This window comes from Bos grunniens, chromosome 8 (assembly GCF_055505025.1).
Source record: "Bos grunniens cultivar Pamir isolate PY7600 chromosome 8, Bosgru_T2T1.0, whole genome shotgun sequence".
NCBI lineage: Eukaryota > Metazoa > Chordata > Mammalia > Artiodactyla > Bovidae > Bos > Bos grunniens.
In genome coordinates this window covers 89,711,361-89,727,010 of record NC_141172.1, presented here as the reverse complement: position 1 = coordinate 89,727,010, position 15,650 = coordinate 89,711,361, and the positions used below count along the sequence as shown (strand labels likewise).

The window sequence follows — 15,650 nt, the reverse complement described above, 5'->3', positions numbered from 1 at the left end:
GGTGCGGGGGGATGGGGAAGGGGCTGCCAAAGAACTGAGTGAAGGTGAGAGTGAGGGTATGTACCAGGGTCAGGGTAATAGGGTCAGGTTAAATGTAAGGCTCAAGGTCAAGGCTAGGGTCTGTGTTGGGGGTGGGGGTAAGGTTTATAGAGTCTTTGTGAGCAGAACTGGCTGAGTGTCAGCGATCAGGGTTTGGGTCCAGACCCACATTCATATGGAGGTGAGAGATACCAGAAATTGAGCTAGACTGAAGCTTAGTCTTCAGATGTGGCTGGACAAACAGGCAGAGGGCAGATGCTTAAAACACCTTTAAAGTCACATGAGACACTTAAACTTATCCCTGCAAGCAACAACTGAGTTTACTGTATTTTACCCTCAAAGAGCCTAGAGGGCAGTGATGGTGGCAGTTAGTCACCTCTGTAACCTCAGCGCTTGCAGAAGTTTATACATATGAGCACAAAATGTATATTTTGAATAACATACTGCTAGTATTTTAAGTTTCTCTTAAAATACTAGTTTCTCTCACTTGTCTGTTTTTAATCTATCCGTGAACAAACAGCACATTGTCTTATTTACTATACCCTATATGTCTTGGTATCTGATACGGTAAATCCTTTTATTGCTTTTCTCCTTTTCTTCTTCTCCCTCCTCTTAACCTTTTCATTTCCACATATATATTTTAGAATTGGCTTACCAAGTTATTAAATAAGAAAGACAAGAGCAAGTTCGAATTGTTTTGGTATTTACTGAATTAACAAGTGAATTCCAGGAATGTCTCTTATTTGCAAGATATCTCTGAGTGAAGAGGTTCATTTGATCCCAGCCTACCCTTATCCTGAGGGTGATGCTGGTAAACCAGTTTAAGGTGTGGAGGGTCACTACGGGGTCCCCCACTTGAGCCATCCCTGGCCCTTGACTTCTGCCACCTTACCTCTAAAAGGGAGCTCTGTTACATGAAGAACCTAGGAAGCCCCCAAGACTATAAAGTAGCCATGAGTGGGGCCACTTTCCAAGTGAGCAGAAACAAGGGCCAAGAGATGATGCCACCTCAGCCACTTCTCTCTATATGAACTACGGAAGAGGGGCTTACGTCACATAGAACTACTCAGGGTTTTTATAATAAATCTCAAAATTGAACTAGTGTTTAATGTCTGAGAACAAAATCAAACCAAACTTTCCTTCTCACTTGGGTTTCCAACATGAGGACATCTTAAACTCAGTGCTCCCTCAGATGGTTCTACTGGGACAATCCCTGCCTGGTGGAATCCCTGATGATGGCAGGCATGGTAGTGGAGCTCACTGCCCCCTCCTGATGGATCCCTCAGCAGCACACAAAATTGGAGGCTGACAGCACAGGTTGAGGGCGCCCTCTGCTGGGGCTGGATGGCCTCATCGTCTGGCCAGGACCAGGGCCACTGTGGTTGAAATCAGGCTGGAGCAGAAGAACGAGTGGCTTGGGTTGTCCTTGGGAGGGGCAGGAAGTTGGGGGGACAAGCCAACTGGGCCTGGCCCTGCATCTCAGCCCTCCGGGATGAAAGGCCGAATCAGCTCCGGGTTCAACAGTGACTCCTCGAGAGGCCGGTCCACGTGGAAGTCATGGACATGGGGGGGTCCTGGGTGGGCCTTGGGGGCAGGTCCCCCTGGGCGCTGGGGGATTGGCAGCTCCGAGGGGTGGACAGGCAGGGGAGCTGTGAAGAAGTAGTGGTGCAGGAGGGCCTGAGGGGAGCAAGCAAGAGACAGCAAAAGGAAACCGGTCACTGCAGCCTTCCAGGTTCAGTTCACTTCCCTCTGGGGGGGATGTGAATACCCGAGAATACCCTGGAAGAAATTTTCTCATTCATGCATTCTCCATTCAAGATGATCCCAACAGCTCTGAGTGTTCACTGTTTCAGCACTGCTCCAAAGACAGGAGATGTAGCAGTGAACTAACAAAGAGCTCTGCCTTCAAGTCTTCCATATAGTCAGGGGTTGGACACGACTGAGCGACTAAGCACAGCACAGCACAGGGGGCGATAACAAGGTAAAGTAAGATAAACAGCGCACCAGATGATTGGTGCTGTGGGAAAAAGAAAGTCAGAGCATGGACAAGGAAAACTAGGGCAGCTGCAGGCCTGAAGAACAGGAGGGTAGGCCCCGAGAGGTAGCACTTGAGCAGAGATCTGGAAGCTGAATGAGTGAGGCTCTGGGACAGAAGTGCACAGACCTTAGGACCTGGAGGAGGCCTGGGGTCCCAGGGAGTGAGCAAGGGGAAGGGAGCTGCAGGGTCACAAATGTGACGGCCCCACGTGTGTGATGCCTGTGGGTCACTAGGACCTGGGCTTCTCAGCTGAGGAGAGAGCCCTGCAGGGGAAGATGTGACAGCCTGCCTGGACAAGGTCCCTCTCTCTGCCGAGTGGAGGAGAGATCGAATGGGAGGAGGAGAAGCAAACTCTGGGAAGCAATTGGGGACTTGCATGGAGGCAGGAGGCACTTAGATTGGAGGCAGCAGCGGGGGGCTGAGAAGTGGTCGGGTGCACGCGTGCTAAGTCGCTTCAGGCATGTCCAACTCTTTGCCCACCAGGCTCCTCTGTTCTTAGGATTTCCCAGGCAAGAATACTGGAGTGAGGTACCATTCCCTTCTCCAGAGGATCTTCCTGACCCAGGGATCGAACCTGCATCTTTTTTTTTTAATGTCTCCTGCACTGGCAGGTAGATTCTTTATCACTAACGCTACCTGGGAAGCCTCGGTTGGCTTTAGTACATCCTAAAGGCATTGCTGACATTGGAACTCATAGGGGTGTATGTAAACACACACTGCTTGCTCCAAGGGCAGGGAGGTGAGGCTGCCATGAGGCCAGATGGACAGGTACATGTGACAGAGGCCTGACTCCATAAGCCATCAGCCCATGGTTCTCCCCTCCTCCCTCACCTACAGCCACAACCCCTTCTGGGTCCTCCTCTCCAGGCCTCTGCTCATCATTTCTCTTGGGATAATAGACCCGCCCCACTCCCCCCGCCCTTCTCCAGAAGACCTGCATGACCCCAGAGTCAGTCCCAACATCCCTCCCCTTGATGCCCACAGACTGGCTGCCCTGCCCCACCACAGGGTGGAGAGCCCAGAGGAACAAGTCACGTCTGTTCACACGGGATCAGGACCCAAGACAATGCTGGGCATGTGCCAGATGCTAGTAAATTCTTCTTGAAGGAATGAAGGGATAAAGAAGCGAGATGCACTCTTCAGCGAGGTGGGCATGCCCTTTTAATATGGCCACTCCTAGCCACCTGCTGCCTCTCAAGGGTCTGCTCAGGAGAGGTACCCCTTCTCCATGCCCCCTGTCTCCAGGGGTGCTGTTCCCAGCCCATCACAGGTTCTGAGGACCTCAACCTGCTGGGACACAGGGGCATGAACAAGGAGGGTCAGGGCAATGGGCGTCTTCCTACCTGGGAGGCAGAGATGCGCTGTTGTGGTGGGTAGAGGAGGAACCGCCCTAGCAGGTCCAAGGCCTGGGGAGAGGCATCGGGCAGCACCTCCTCCAGGGGCACAGGTGCCTGCTCCTTGAAGGAGATCTTGTTGTAGTCGGGCAGCTCAGTGATCTCCTGGAGGAGAAGGGGGCTCATCACGGCTGGCGCCCACCCTGTCAGCCCCCTCAGGAGTCAGTTCTTGCTTTCTGTCACCCACCTGCTGCCATTCACTCACAGAGCCCCCATCCACCTGCCCCTGCTCGCACCACATCACTCATGACATCATGCGCTCACAGCATGATGTGAGTGAACACATGCACATCTCAGGCGCCTGCTCCATGCCCAGCTTGGTAAGGGCTGCGTGTGTGCTGGGGATTAGCAGGAAGGGGTAGGGGCTGGGCTCTGGTCCTCCACCCTCCAGTAGATCAGGGATGGAGGAGATCCCATGCTGGGCCAGGACCAAGGTCTGGGAGGGTCTAGGAGGTGTGGGGGCCTTGAGGCAGAAGACAGAAGATGCAAGGCAGGGGAGTTATGAGCTGCTGGGGGAAGAGAGGACACCCCCTCCCCCCTCAAATGGTAGGCCCCTGCAAACCGGCCAGACTTGAGGATTGGGGGTGCCCAAGATTCGAAGCACACAACAAAGCTGTTCGATGTCATTCTCTCCTGGGAAAAGGGGGGACCCATTCAGCAGCTCCCCCAGGATGCAGCCCACAGCCCTGCAGGTACAGAAGCCAAACATCTCAGAGATCACACACGAGGGACACAGGTTTCCCCACACCAGCACCCACACCTCCCTCTGTGGTCAAGACACCCACAAAGTAGCCTACAGATCCCCAGCTTCACACAGTCCAAAGCTTCAAGCCTAGAATACAGAGCATAGCCCATTCTCTAAATAGGTCTTAGGCCTCAACTTTGAAACACACATCAACCCAGTTTGGGGAACGTCTCAGAACCTCATACTCTGGAACACACAGCAACCCCCTCCCATTCTGGGACAGACCCCCAAAACAGCCCCCAGACCTCGAACTCTTGTGAAGTGAAAGTTGCTCAGTCGTGTCTGATCCTTTGCAACTCCAAGGATTGTAGCCTGCCAGGCTCCTCTGCCCATGGAATTCTTCAGGCAAGAATACTGGAGTGGGTAGCCTTTCCCTTCTCCAGGAGATCTTCCCAACCCAGGGATCAAGCCCAGGTCTCCCTCACTGCAGGAGGATTCTTTATCATCTAAGTCACCAGGGAAGCCCAAGAATACTGGAATGGGTAGCCTATCCCTTCTCCAGGGGATCTTCCTGACCCAGGAATCAAACCAGGGTCTCCTGCATTGCAGGCAGATTCTTTACCAACTGAGCTACCAGGTGAGTCCAGTCATGTCTGACTCTGAGATCCTATGGCCTGTAGCCCACAAAGCTCCTATGTTCTTGGAATTCTCCAGGCAAGAATACTAGAGTGAGATGCCATGCATCCAACTCCAAATAAAGGTCCAGGGCCTTCATATCCAGGGACCCAGGCCTCTGCATAACTCAGGGACATTACATCCTGGGATGTCATCCCCTGCATACCGGCTTAGACGTCCCATGCCTCGGACCGCCTTCCCAACCTCAGCCCAGAAGCTTCCTACAGGGACAATCACTCCAATCCCACTTGACCCCTCCCAGCTCAAAACTCATGGGGAGGATCACTGATTCCAAACTCCTCAGAAATACTCTAACCAGAGGAGACACTCCCAAGGCAACCTAGAGCTCACAGCAGGGAAAACCCCCAAATGGCTTAGAGACCTCAATGTCCAGGAGGAGAGGTGACTCAGCTACCCACATCCCCCCTTTGTCTAGCCCATAGGAGTCTCACCAGAGGTCAACACCTTGATCGTACTGGCGGGCACCATACAGGAGCTCGGGGGCTCGGTACCACCTATGAGAGGAGGGCACGGGGTCACAGGTAGGTCACTGGTCTGTCAGGAAGCTGCCCTGGAAGGTCACCCTGACCCTCACACCAGCCCCAGTAGCACTTGTTTGGACAGAACATCTCTTCCAAAATCATCTCTTCCCCAGTAGGTAGGCTGGGGGCCTATCCTTTGCCATATCCTGCCCAGAAACTGGTCCTCCCTACCTGGTGGCCACCTGGTGTGTGTAGAGGCGGTTGCCATCTGGGGAAAAGACCCGGGCCAGGCCAAAGTCTGCTATCTTGAGCTGGCCTGAAGCACTGATAAGCAGGTTGGCTGGCTTCAGGTCCTGAGGGCACCAAAAGAAGCATCAGTTCCTCTAGCGGACCTCGGGACAGGAGGGCTTGGCAGGCTGGGCACCCGGGTGAGCTCAGGACCTGGTCTCTTCCAGGGCCACAACTCCAGTCACTTGTTCCCAGGCCCTGCCCGTTCTGTCCCCTCCCAAACCATGCCCTTTATCAAGGGCTGGCCTACTCCCAGCCCAGCCATCCACAGGCCCACCCCAGCCCATGGTGGTACTGACCCGATGCACGATGTTGTTGGCATGGCAGAAGGCAACACCCTTGAGCAGCATCTGTAAGTAGCTCTTGACCTGCGCCTGGGCCAGTGGCCTCTGGGTGTGGCGCACCACCTCAGCCAGATCTGACAGCATGAACTCGAAGGCCAGCACAAAGCCTGCGCCGTGTGGGAACACGGCCTTCAGCTGCACAACCTGCAATGGTACCCCGTCAGCCTCCAGACTCTCATGGCTCACGTTCTCTCGGATCCCCAGCCCCTGCGCCAACAGAGGACCAGGCAGGCAGAGAAGTTGAAAAGAGACCTGAGCTCAGGATCAGGGAGCTGGGTGCTCTCTCGCTCCCTTCTCCCAGAAGAAGGCAAGTCCCTACTGGAATCCTGTAGTAAACACCCGCCTGCCAATGCAAGAGACCTAAGAGATGTGGGTTTGATCCCTGGGTTGGGAAGATCCCCCGGAGGAGGACATGGCGGCCCACTCCAGTATTCTTGCCTGGAGAATTCCCTGGACAAGAAGCCTGGCGGGTCACAGTCCATGAGGTCGCAGAGTCAGACACTACTGAAGTGATTTAGTTCTAGCAAACCCTCAGGGGAAAGGAGGTCTAAGAAAGGCCACGTAGGGCAGTGTCTGATCCCCCACCCAGCCCATGAACTGGAAAGTCATCTGGAAACACATCCACACAGGTGATCGCAGCTCCCAGCACTGGGCGCAGGAGACATGCCATATAAACCGAGGGCCCACAAGGGCTGGCTGCACAGCAATGAGCAGGAGGGAGGGCCAGTGGGTTCTCAAGGAGGGGAAAAATGACAGAAACTAACAAACCTATAGGGTATTCTGATGAAAACAGAAGAGAACAGATGGGGCGAGGTCTGTTATATAGGGATCTGGGAAGGAGCTGGGGGCAGGGGGACAGCAAACACAAGGCCCGAAGGCAAGAACAGGAAGGAGGCTGCTCTGTTCTATACTCCTGGAGTCTCGATAGTGCTGTTTTCGGAGAGACATGGAAGAAATTTTGCTGAATGAATGAAGAGGCTGGCATGAGACAGAGCAGATAGAGATAGTTCTTTCAGAGTGAAGAGAAGACACTGGAGCTTTTCAAGCTGGGGAGTGGATTCATCTACAGTTTTTGACTGTGGAGTGGGAGTAGTGGCAGGGAAGGTGGAGGAGGGAAGGGGGAGCTGTTGCAGTAGTTCTGATGAGAGGTGAGGATGGCCTGGGCCAGGGGAATACCAGCAGTGTTTTAAAGATAGACCCTTCAGGCCTGCTACACAGGACATGGGATTGTATCACCAGCTTCCCATGGGCCCTCCAACCAGCTCACACAAGCTGTTTGCAAGCCCTTTTACTGTCCTCAAAAAACAAGAATGGCCATAGTGCTGTTTTTCTGATTTTGATGGTAGCATACAGTCATTTTACAAATTGGGACAAACATACATTCAGATAATACACAAAATTATAACAAAAAACCCCAGCAAAAGTAAAATCCTACCACCTATAGTCAACAGTAGGAGTCTATCCCACCAGACTTTACAAGAGACATGGTATACACAGACACATATTCATACGTGTGTGTGTGTGTGTGTGTTGTATGTGTTAGTCGCTCAGTCATGTCTGACTCTTTGTGAACCCATGGACTGTAGCCCACCAGGCTTCTCTGTCCATGGGATTCTCCAGGCAAGAATACTGGAGTGGGTTGCCATGCCCTTCTCCAGCAGATCTTCCGGACCCAGGGATCAAACCCAGGTCTCAGGTATCGCAGGCAGATTCTTTACCATCTTAGCCACCTGGGAAGCCTATATATATATATATATATATATATATATATACACTTAATATTCTTATACAAAACCAGGATGACACATGCAGTTCTAAAACATGCTTTTGTCACCAAAATATCATGGACATCTCTAGAGAATAAGAAGCAAGTCAGACAGCAAAAGAGACACTGATGTATAGAACAGTCTCACGGACTCTATGGGAGAGGGAGAGGGTGGGAAGATTTGGGACAATGGCATTGAAACATGTAAAATATCATATATGAAATGAGATGCCAGTCCAGATTCGATGCACAATACTGGATGCTTGGGGCTAGTGCACTGGGACGACCCAGAGGGATGGTATGGGGAGGGAGGAGGGAGGAGGGTTCAGGATGGGGAGCACATGTATACCTGTGATGGATTCATTTTGATATTTGGCAAAACTAATACAATTATGTAAAGTTTAAAAATAAAATTAAAAAAAAAAAAAAAAAAGAAGCAAGTCAGAGTATTGCCTACTCTTGGGTGGGTGGGCCTAGCCTTGTCACTCCCCAGGAAGTTAGGTACATTCTCCACTCAGGAAGGACATGGACAAGAGAGAAAACCACGTAATGAGCCTGGGTGTGGGAGGTGTCTCTCCCCATGCGCCCACAGCCCCTCTCATGCCTGTCACATACAAATCACGCCAAGTGGACCCTGTAGCCTTTGTCTGTCTCCCCTATCACACTTCAGTTCTCAAAAGCAGGTTAGGGGCTATGTCTCCAGTGCCCAGCAGAGGGCAGAGCCTATGGGAGACCCTAATGCTAAAACCTTGATTCTGCAATCAGGCAAAGCCTCCACAGACAAGCTTGAGCCAGCTGAGTGCCCATGAGCAGGCCCTGGCCTGAGAGAAGGAGAGCCTGAAACCCGCCTTGCAGTATGGAGGAGAAAACTCAGGACAGTGTACATAAAGCAGTTAACCCAGCCTGCAGAAGGTAACAGGAGCTCAACAGGTGGCAATAATCATTATCATTAGAAATCATTATATGATTTGAGAAAAAGGATAAGTCAGTCAATGAATGAACAAGTAGGCAAGAAATAAATGCGTGAACAAGAGGGAATGAGTGAGGAATGAAATAACTGGGTGAATGAATGTGGACAAGAAAGGCAGTGAGTTGAGGGGTGAGGATGCAAATAAGGAAACACAGTGACCGCAGGCCCTCAGAGTGGGAGTGAGCAAGGAGGGTGGGACAGCCCCTCAGAACACCAGCCCCACTCACATACTGACTGTCTTCGATCTCCTGCAGGGCCTTGATCTCCCGTAGGACCTGGTTGGGGATGCCATCCTCCAGCCGCCGCAGGGCCACCTTCTTGAGGGCAACGATCTCTCCAGTCTGTTTGGGACAGAACGCAGACACTACCAGCCCGTCCCAGCTGGGAAAAGGGGTGCGACGCCGAGGGCTGAGGTCCTCGTGGGGGTGGAACGCGCCCCCCAACCCGTGCTGGAGGGAAATCAGGGCCAACCGGCGCAGAGCTGGGCAAACAACTCAGATATCCACGCCAGGCTCCTAGGGGAATTCGCTGAAAGCGCCGTTGGTAGCTGGCCGCAACTTGGAAGCCCTCCCCTCCGCGGGCAAAAGAGGCGGGCGCACGCCAGGATGAACTACCGGGAGGCAGAAGCTATGGCCCAAGCATGGGTCAGGAAGACGGGGAGATCTCAATGAAACCGAAGAGGAAGGGCTGGATGCTCACCTCCACGTGCTTGGCTTTGAAGACGATGCCGTGCGCACCCTCCCCTATGCGCCCCAAGATGCAGTACTGCTCCATGGCCCTCTGCCCGGCACCCTGACCCTCCGCAGTTACAGCCCCTCGCTGGCACCAGACCCTTCCGCGTTAGCCCGCCCCGGCTTCCGCCCCAGACGCGGCTGCCTAGCAACGACGCAGAAACGAGCGCCCGGGCCTGGAGGCCGAAGGCAACTAGAGGTGACGTCCAGGCCTCTCAGTGCCTTTCCCTAGGACCTCGCCATCACGCCTCAGTGCGCTTCACTCAGCAGAAGTCATCCGTGCGGGCGGGAGCGATGGCTGCCGATCCCTCTCGCCTCTGCCGAGCACCACGTGACCAGTGATGCCAGGTTACGTAACGGGCGGGGCCACTTAGCCCGAGGGCAAAGCCGAGAGGCGGTGGGAAGGCGCTAAATTGGCGGGAGGGTGGAGCCGCTCTTCAGGGAGGAGGCGAGCACGGGGCAGGGAGGGGCGGGGCCGTCCACCCAGGGGCGTGACTGCGGCGCCGAGGGCGTGGCCGAAAAGTGACAGGGAGGGGCGGGCTCCTCCCCAAGAAGGCCAGGGTCCCTCCGCCCCCTTACCTAGAGGTGCCAGCTTCCACCTAGGAAAACATACAGGTACCATTCCGCCTTTAAGCCCCAGACTTAATGGTGATGGAAGCGAGACGGGTTCCGGTCTGCGTTGTGGAGGGAGCGTGAAATGGCAGCATTTAAAGACAACTTTTAAAAAGTGCAAACTCTGACACAGAAAGACAATGTCTGAGGACTTCTAATGAGGAAATACTGGAGGAATTTGCAGACTGGGGGATTTTAAAGAAGTGCATGCCGTCAAAGGATGTTGATAAAAGCAAGTCGCTTTTTAAAACTTCTGAAAAAGTGTTTAATCTCATACACGATGAGATAAACCGTAAAATAATCTAATCACAACTAAAATAATAATAAAATAATCATATCACAGTTGTATATCCTCTTTGATCCACTTCTAGAACCTCCTCCAACAGATACATTACACTCATGTGAAATGACACGTGTAAGTTCAGGCATTGAAGCACAGATGAATTGCAAAAACTTAGAAACGGCATTGATATCCATCGATAGGAGACTGTCTAAATTGTGATACACGCAGCAATTCAATTCATTTCAGTTCGGTTCAGTCGCTCAGTCGTGTCCGACTCTTTGCGACCCCATGAATCGCAGCACGCCAGGCCTCCCTGTCCATCACCAACTCCCGGAGTTCACTCAGACTCACGTCCATCGAGTCAGTGACACACATCATTTACGCTACCTTTAAAATGAACCAGGATGCTTTTCTATGCACACTAACGGGAAGATTTCTAAGATGTATTGTTAAGTCAAAAGGACAAGGTGAAGAACAAAGTATATAGAGTGCCACTAGCTGTGTAAAAAGAAAAGAAAATAATATAAATAATGCTTGTTCATGCATTACAAGGTGTCTGGAAAATACTCAAGATTTCATGATTGTGCTTACCTGGTGAAGGGACCAGAAGGATTGGGGACAAGGTAGGAGGTGATCTTTTCACTGGGCCTCTTTGGATTTTTTTGAAATTGTGAACCGTATAATTTATTAATTCTTCAAAAAAATAAATATTTTTCTGGCTCATAAATTGTACTCTGCTTTAACAATTTCAGAAGAAGGCCTTGATGTCTATACAGATATATTCACCCTGTTTGATGATGGCAGAGGCTAGAAAATAAGTCAAATATCCCATGGAAGAATGGTGAATAAGTTATGAGAGTGCCTTAGAATGGAATGCTTTACAGCTATTACAAATGGTGTGGGTAAATACAGCAGTGGAATGGGAAAGGATGGTCTTCAAAAAATGGTACTGGGTCATTTGGAAAGTCATATGAGGAAGAACTGTCTATTGACGCAGATCTCAAATTATACACAAAAATTGATTCCAGATGGACTGCAGACCTAAATATAAAAGATAAACAATGAAGCTCTTAGAAAAAAAAATATTTTAATGACTTTGGGTTCAGTTCAGTTCAGTTCGGTCGCTCAGTCGTGTCCGACTCTTTGCGACCCCATGAATCACAGCACGCCAGGCCTCCCTGTCCATCACCAACTCCCGGAGTTCACTCAAACTCATGTCCATGAGTCAGTGATGCCATCCAGCCACCTCATCCTTTGTCATCCCCTTCTCCTCCTACCCCCAATCCCTCCCAGCATCAGAGTCTTTTCCAATGAGTCAACTCTTCGCATGAGGTGGCCAAAGTATTGCAGTTTCAGCTTCAGCATCATTCCCTCCAAAGAACACCCAGGACTGATCTCCTTTAGAGTGGACTGGTTGGATCTCCTTGCAGTCCAAGGGACTCTCAAGAGACTTCTCCAACACCACAGTTCAAAAGCATCAATTCCTCGGTGCTCAGTCCAACTCTCACATCCATACATAACCACAGGAAAAACCATAGCCTTGACTAGATGAACCTTTGTTGGCAAAGTAATGTCTCTGCTTTTGAATATGCTATCTAGGTTGGTCATAACCTTCCTTCCAAGGAGTAAGCGTCTTTTAATTTCATGGCTGCAGTCACCATCTGCAGTGATTTTGGAGCACCCAAAAGTAAAGTCTGACACTGTTTCCACTGTTTCCCCATCTATTTGCCATGAAGTGATGGGACCAGATGCCATGATCTTAGTTTTCTGAATGTTGAGCTTTAAGCCAACTTTTTCACTCTCCTCTTTCACTTTCATGAAGAGGCTTTTTAGTTAGGATTTTCTAAATGAGGTTACAGAAAATGTTAAAAGACAAATAAAAATGAAAAGTTGAACTTTGTCAATAGTAAGAACATCGGTTTATCATAAGAAACTACATTTAGAGAGTGAAGAACAAAGCCACAAAAAGGAGAAAATATTGTAACACTTGTATCTGACGAAGAACTCATATGCAGAATTTATTAAGAACTCTTGCAAAATCATAAGAAGCAAGCTTTCAGAAAAGTGGGCAAAATATAGGATAGACAGTTCACAAAAGGAGATACACAAATGGCCCATAAACATTTGAAAAGTTCTCTGCTAATTCCACTAGTCATCAGGAAATTTTAAGTCAAAACCATAATATAATAATCACCAGAATATCATTCCACTCCTAGGAATTTGACTTGGCAGAAATGTGTATACATGCCTTTTTTTTTTTTTTTTTTGAGGAGAGCATGGCAACTCATTCTAGTATTCTTGCCTGGAGAATCTCATGGACAGAGGAGCCTGGCAGGCTACAGTCCATAGCGTGGCACAGAGTCGGACATGAATGAAGTGACTTAGCACTCACTCGCACATTTTTTTTAACACCAGAAACACAGAAGAATGTTGATAACAGCACTCTTTTTAATAGCTCAAACCTGGAAACAACCCCAAAGTCTATAGTAGAATAAATAAATTGCAGGATTTTTCACCTAATGGAGTGCTACATAGTAATGAGAATAAACAAAACATTATTATTTGCAACAACATGGATGAATCTCAAGCACAATGTTCAAAGAAACTAGACACAAAATAATGTGAAACGGTGCAGCTGCTATGAAGAACAGTATGGGAGCTCCTCAAAAATTAAAAATAGAATTACTATGTGATCCAGCAATTCTACTTCTGAGTATATATCAAAAGAATTAACAGCAAGACTTTGAAGAAATGTTCGCACTTCCATATTCATAGTAGCACTGTTCACAGTAGGCAAGAGGAATAAACAACCCAAGTGTCCATGGAGAGATAAATGGATAAACAAAATACAATATATACATACAATGGAATATTACTCTTTTTTTTTTTTCCTCAATGGCGTGGTATGAGGGATCTTAGTTCCCTGACCAAGGATGGAACCTGTGCCCCTATCTTTGGAAAAACAGAGTCCTAACCACTGGACCACCAAGGAAGTCCTGGAATACTATTCATTCCTAAAAAGGAAGAAAATTCTGCCACATGATACAATGTGAGTGAACCTTGAGGACATTATGCTAAGTGAAAAAAGCTGGTCACAAAAACAAAAATACTGTATGATTCCACTTATATGAAGTATGTAGAGAAATCAAATTCATATCAACAGACAGTAGACTGATGGTTGCTGGGGCATGGGTGAAGGAAGAAATGGGGTGCTGTTGTTTGATGGGTATAGAGTTTGTTTTCCCATATGAAAACTTCTGGATATTGGTTTCACAGTACTGTAAATATGCTTAACACTACTGAACTGTACACTTAGAAATTGTTCAGATGGTAAATTGTTTAAATGGTAAATTGTATATGTTATTTTCCACAATTAAGCCTTTTTAAATTAAAAAAAAAAGAATTTTTAAATAAACATAATCTGAAAGGCTGGTAAGACATTAAGAGTAGATCTAAAATTTAGGAGAGGTGGAAGAAGGCAGGGCTGAAAAAAATATTTGAATAGATAATGATTGAAAGCTTCACGAATTGGGGGAAGGTATAACCTACGGTTTGAAGAAGTTGAGTCAATCCCAAAAGAATAGGCCCCAAACTATCATAATGCCCTAAAACATCATAAATCAAATTACTGAAAACTAAAAGAAAAAAACAAAAAAACCAACTCTTGAATGTGCCCAGCAGTCCTAGAAAAATGATACATTGCCTACTGGGGCAGAATGTCTCTAATTCTTGTGATTTCTCATTAGAACCCATAGAGGCCAGAAGGAAACAGCACATTTTTCAAGTGCTAAGAGAAAGGAACTGTTAACAGAATTATATATCCAGTGAGAATATACTTTAGGAATGAAAATGAAGTGAAGCCATTCTCAGATGAAGGAAAATTGAATTTGTTCTTAGTGAACTTAATTTTAAAAATTGCTAAAGGAAGTTCTTGAAAGGAGAAGGAGAATGATAACAGAAGGAAACATGGAATGTCAGGAGCAAAAAAAGAGGAATAGAAAGGGTTAATATTTGGACTTGTTGGTGAAGTGGATAAGAGTCCGCTGGCCAATGCAGGGGATTTAGGTTTGATCCCTAGCCAGGAAGATTCAACAGGAAGAGGAGCAATTAAGCCCATGAGCCACAGCTTCTGCAGCTACTGAGCCCAAGCGCGTACTCTTGCCTGGAGGGTCCCATGGATGGAGGAGCCTGGTGGGCTGCTGTCCATGGGGGTTGTGAAGAGTTGGACACGACTGAGCGACTTCACTTTCACTTTCCTGCATTGGAGAAGGAAATGGCAACCCACTCCAGTGTTCTTGCCTGGAGAATCCCAGGGACGGGGGAGCCTGGTGGGCTGCCGTCTATGGGGTCACACAGAGTCGGACACGACTAAAGTGACTTAGCAGCTCCATGTTCCACAATGAGAGAAGCCTGTGCAGGGCGACAGAAAGGAGCTCCAGTTCGCCAAAGCTAGAAAAAAGCCCTCGAAGAAACGAAGACCCAGAGCAGCCAAAAATAAGTTTAAAAATACATAAATAAGTAAGAGAAGCAGTTACTTTTTGGTGAGGATAATAGATTATCCTCCCACTGGGATTTTATCAAGAAATTATGCTTGGTATTTAAAAACAAAAAAATTATAGTGTTATTTGAAGTGTTTCTCAGTGTATTCACAAATAATATTTAAAACAGAAAACAAGAAACTGCTAAAAAAGAAAAAATAAGGTGCACATGAGCCAACAGAAAGAGCTTCCAATTTCCAAAGCTGAAACAATTTGACCAGGAAAACAAGGATGTAGTATTGGGTTATAACCAAAAGTATAAAATAAATATCCATGAATTACTATTAATAAATAAATGATAAATAAATAAAGGGTAATAGAAAGTATCCTATTCAGAAGGATTCCAGATAACTTATGCAAGTACTCTGCTCTCAGGAGATGCAGCATAACCCCCCACTTTTTTTTTTTTGTAATTTAAGTTTCAATTTATTAAATTATCTAAAAGATAAAACTATGAAAGTTCATTTTCTTAACCTTGTATACATCAGTAATGATTGTGATTAATTTCTCTCAAATACCTTGGGCTTCCCTGGTGACTCAGATGGTTAAGACTGCCTGCAATACAGGAGGCCTGGGTTTGATCCCTGGGTTGGGAAGATCCCCTGGAAAAAGGAATAGCAACCCACTCAGGTATTCTTACCTGGAGAATCCCATGGGCAGAGGAGCCTGGCAGGCTATAGTCCATGGGATAGCAAAGAGTTGGACTATGAAAGTTCATTTTCTTAAACGTGTAAACATCAGTAATGATTCCAGTTAATTTCTCTCAAGTAACTTATATGGCAACAACACATTTACAAAGACCTTAA

General features: G+C 48.2%; 1 protein-coding gene across 9 annotated transcripts; it reads right to left on the bottom strand.

The window, feature by feature from the left end:
- Nucleotides 1–725: 725 nt before the first annotated feature.
- CDK20 (cyclin dependent kinase 20) lies at nucleotides 726–9,730 on the bottom strand. 9 transcript variants are annotated; one of them, XR_015131968.1, is made up of 9 exons: nucleotides 9,380–9,730; nucleotides 8,908–9,021; nucleotides 5,901–6,089; nucleotides 5,545–5,666; nucleotides 5,284–5,346; nucleotides 4,462–4,555; nucleotides 4,034–4,157; nucleotides 3,421–3,576; nucleotides 726–1,716 (listed from the first exon to the last, which is right to left on the bottom strand). XR_015131968.1 is itself a non-coding variant. In XM_086315699.1 (9 exons), the coding sequence occupies exons 4-9, from the start codon at nucleotides 5,579–5,581 to the stop codon at nucleotides 1,519–1,521; spliced, it is 672 nt and encodes a 223-aa protein (XP_086171825.1). In that variant the 5' UTR covers nucleotides 5,582–5,666; nucleotides 5,901–6,089; nucleotides 8,912–9,021; nucleotides 9,380–9,730; the 3' UTR covers nucleotides 726–1,518. The 9 variants fall into 9 exon arrangements, 8 of the variants coding, with proteins under 8 accessions (XP_086171825.1, XP_086171821.1, XP_086171822.1 ...); XM_086315699.1 differs by having other exon boundaries at nucleotides 8,912–9,021; XM_086315695.1 differs by lacking the exon at nucleotides 4,462–4,555.
- Nucleotides 9,731–15,650: the final 5,920 nt, after the last annotated feature.

Coding starts and splice junctions, on each gene's coding strand:
- CDK20 (XM_086315695.1), bottom strand. CDS start 9,454: ATGGAGCAGTACTGCATCTTGGGGCGCATAGGGGAGGGTGCGCACGGC. Junction 6,090..8,907: donor AGATCGAAGACAGTCAGTAT/GTGAGTGGGGCT, acceptor GTACCATTGCAG/GTTGTGCAGCTGAAGGCCGT. Junction 5,667..5,900: donor CCAACAACATCGTGCATCGG/GTCAGTACCACC, acceptor TGGTGCCCTCAG/GACCTGAAGCCAGCCAACCT.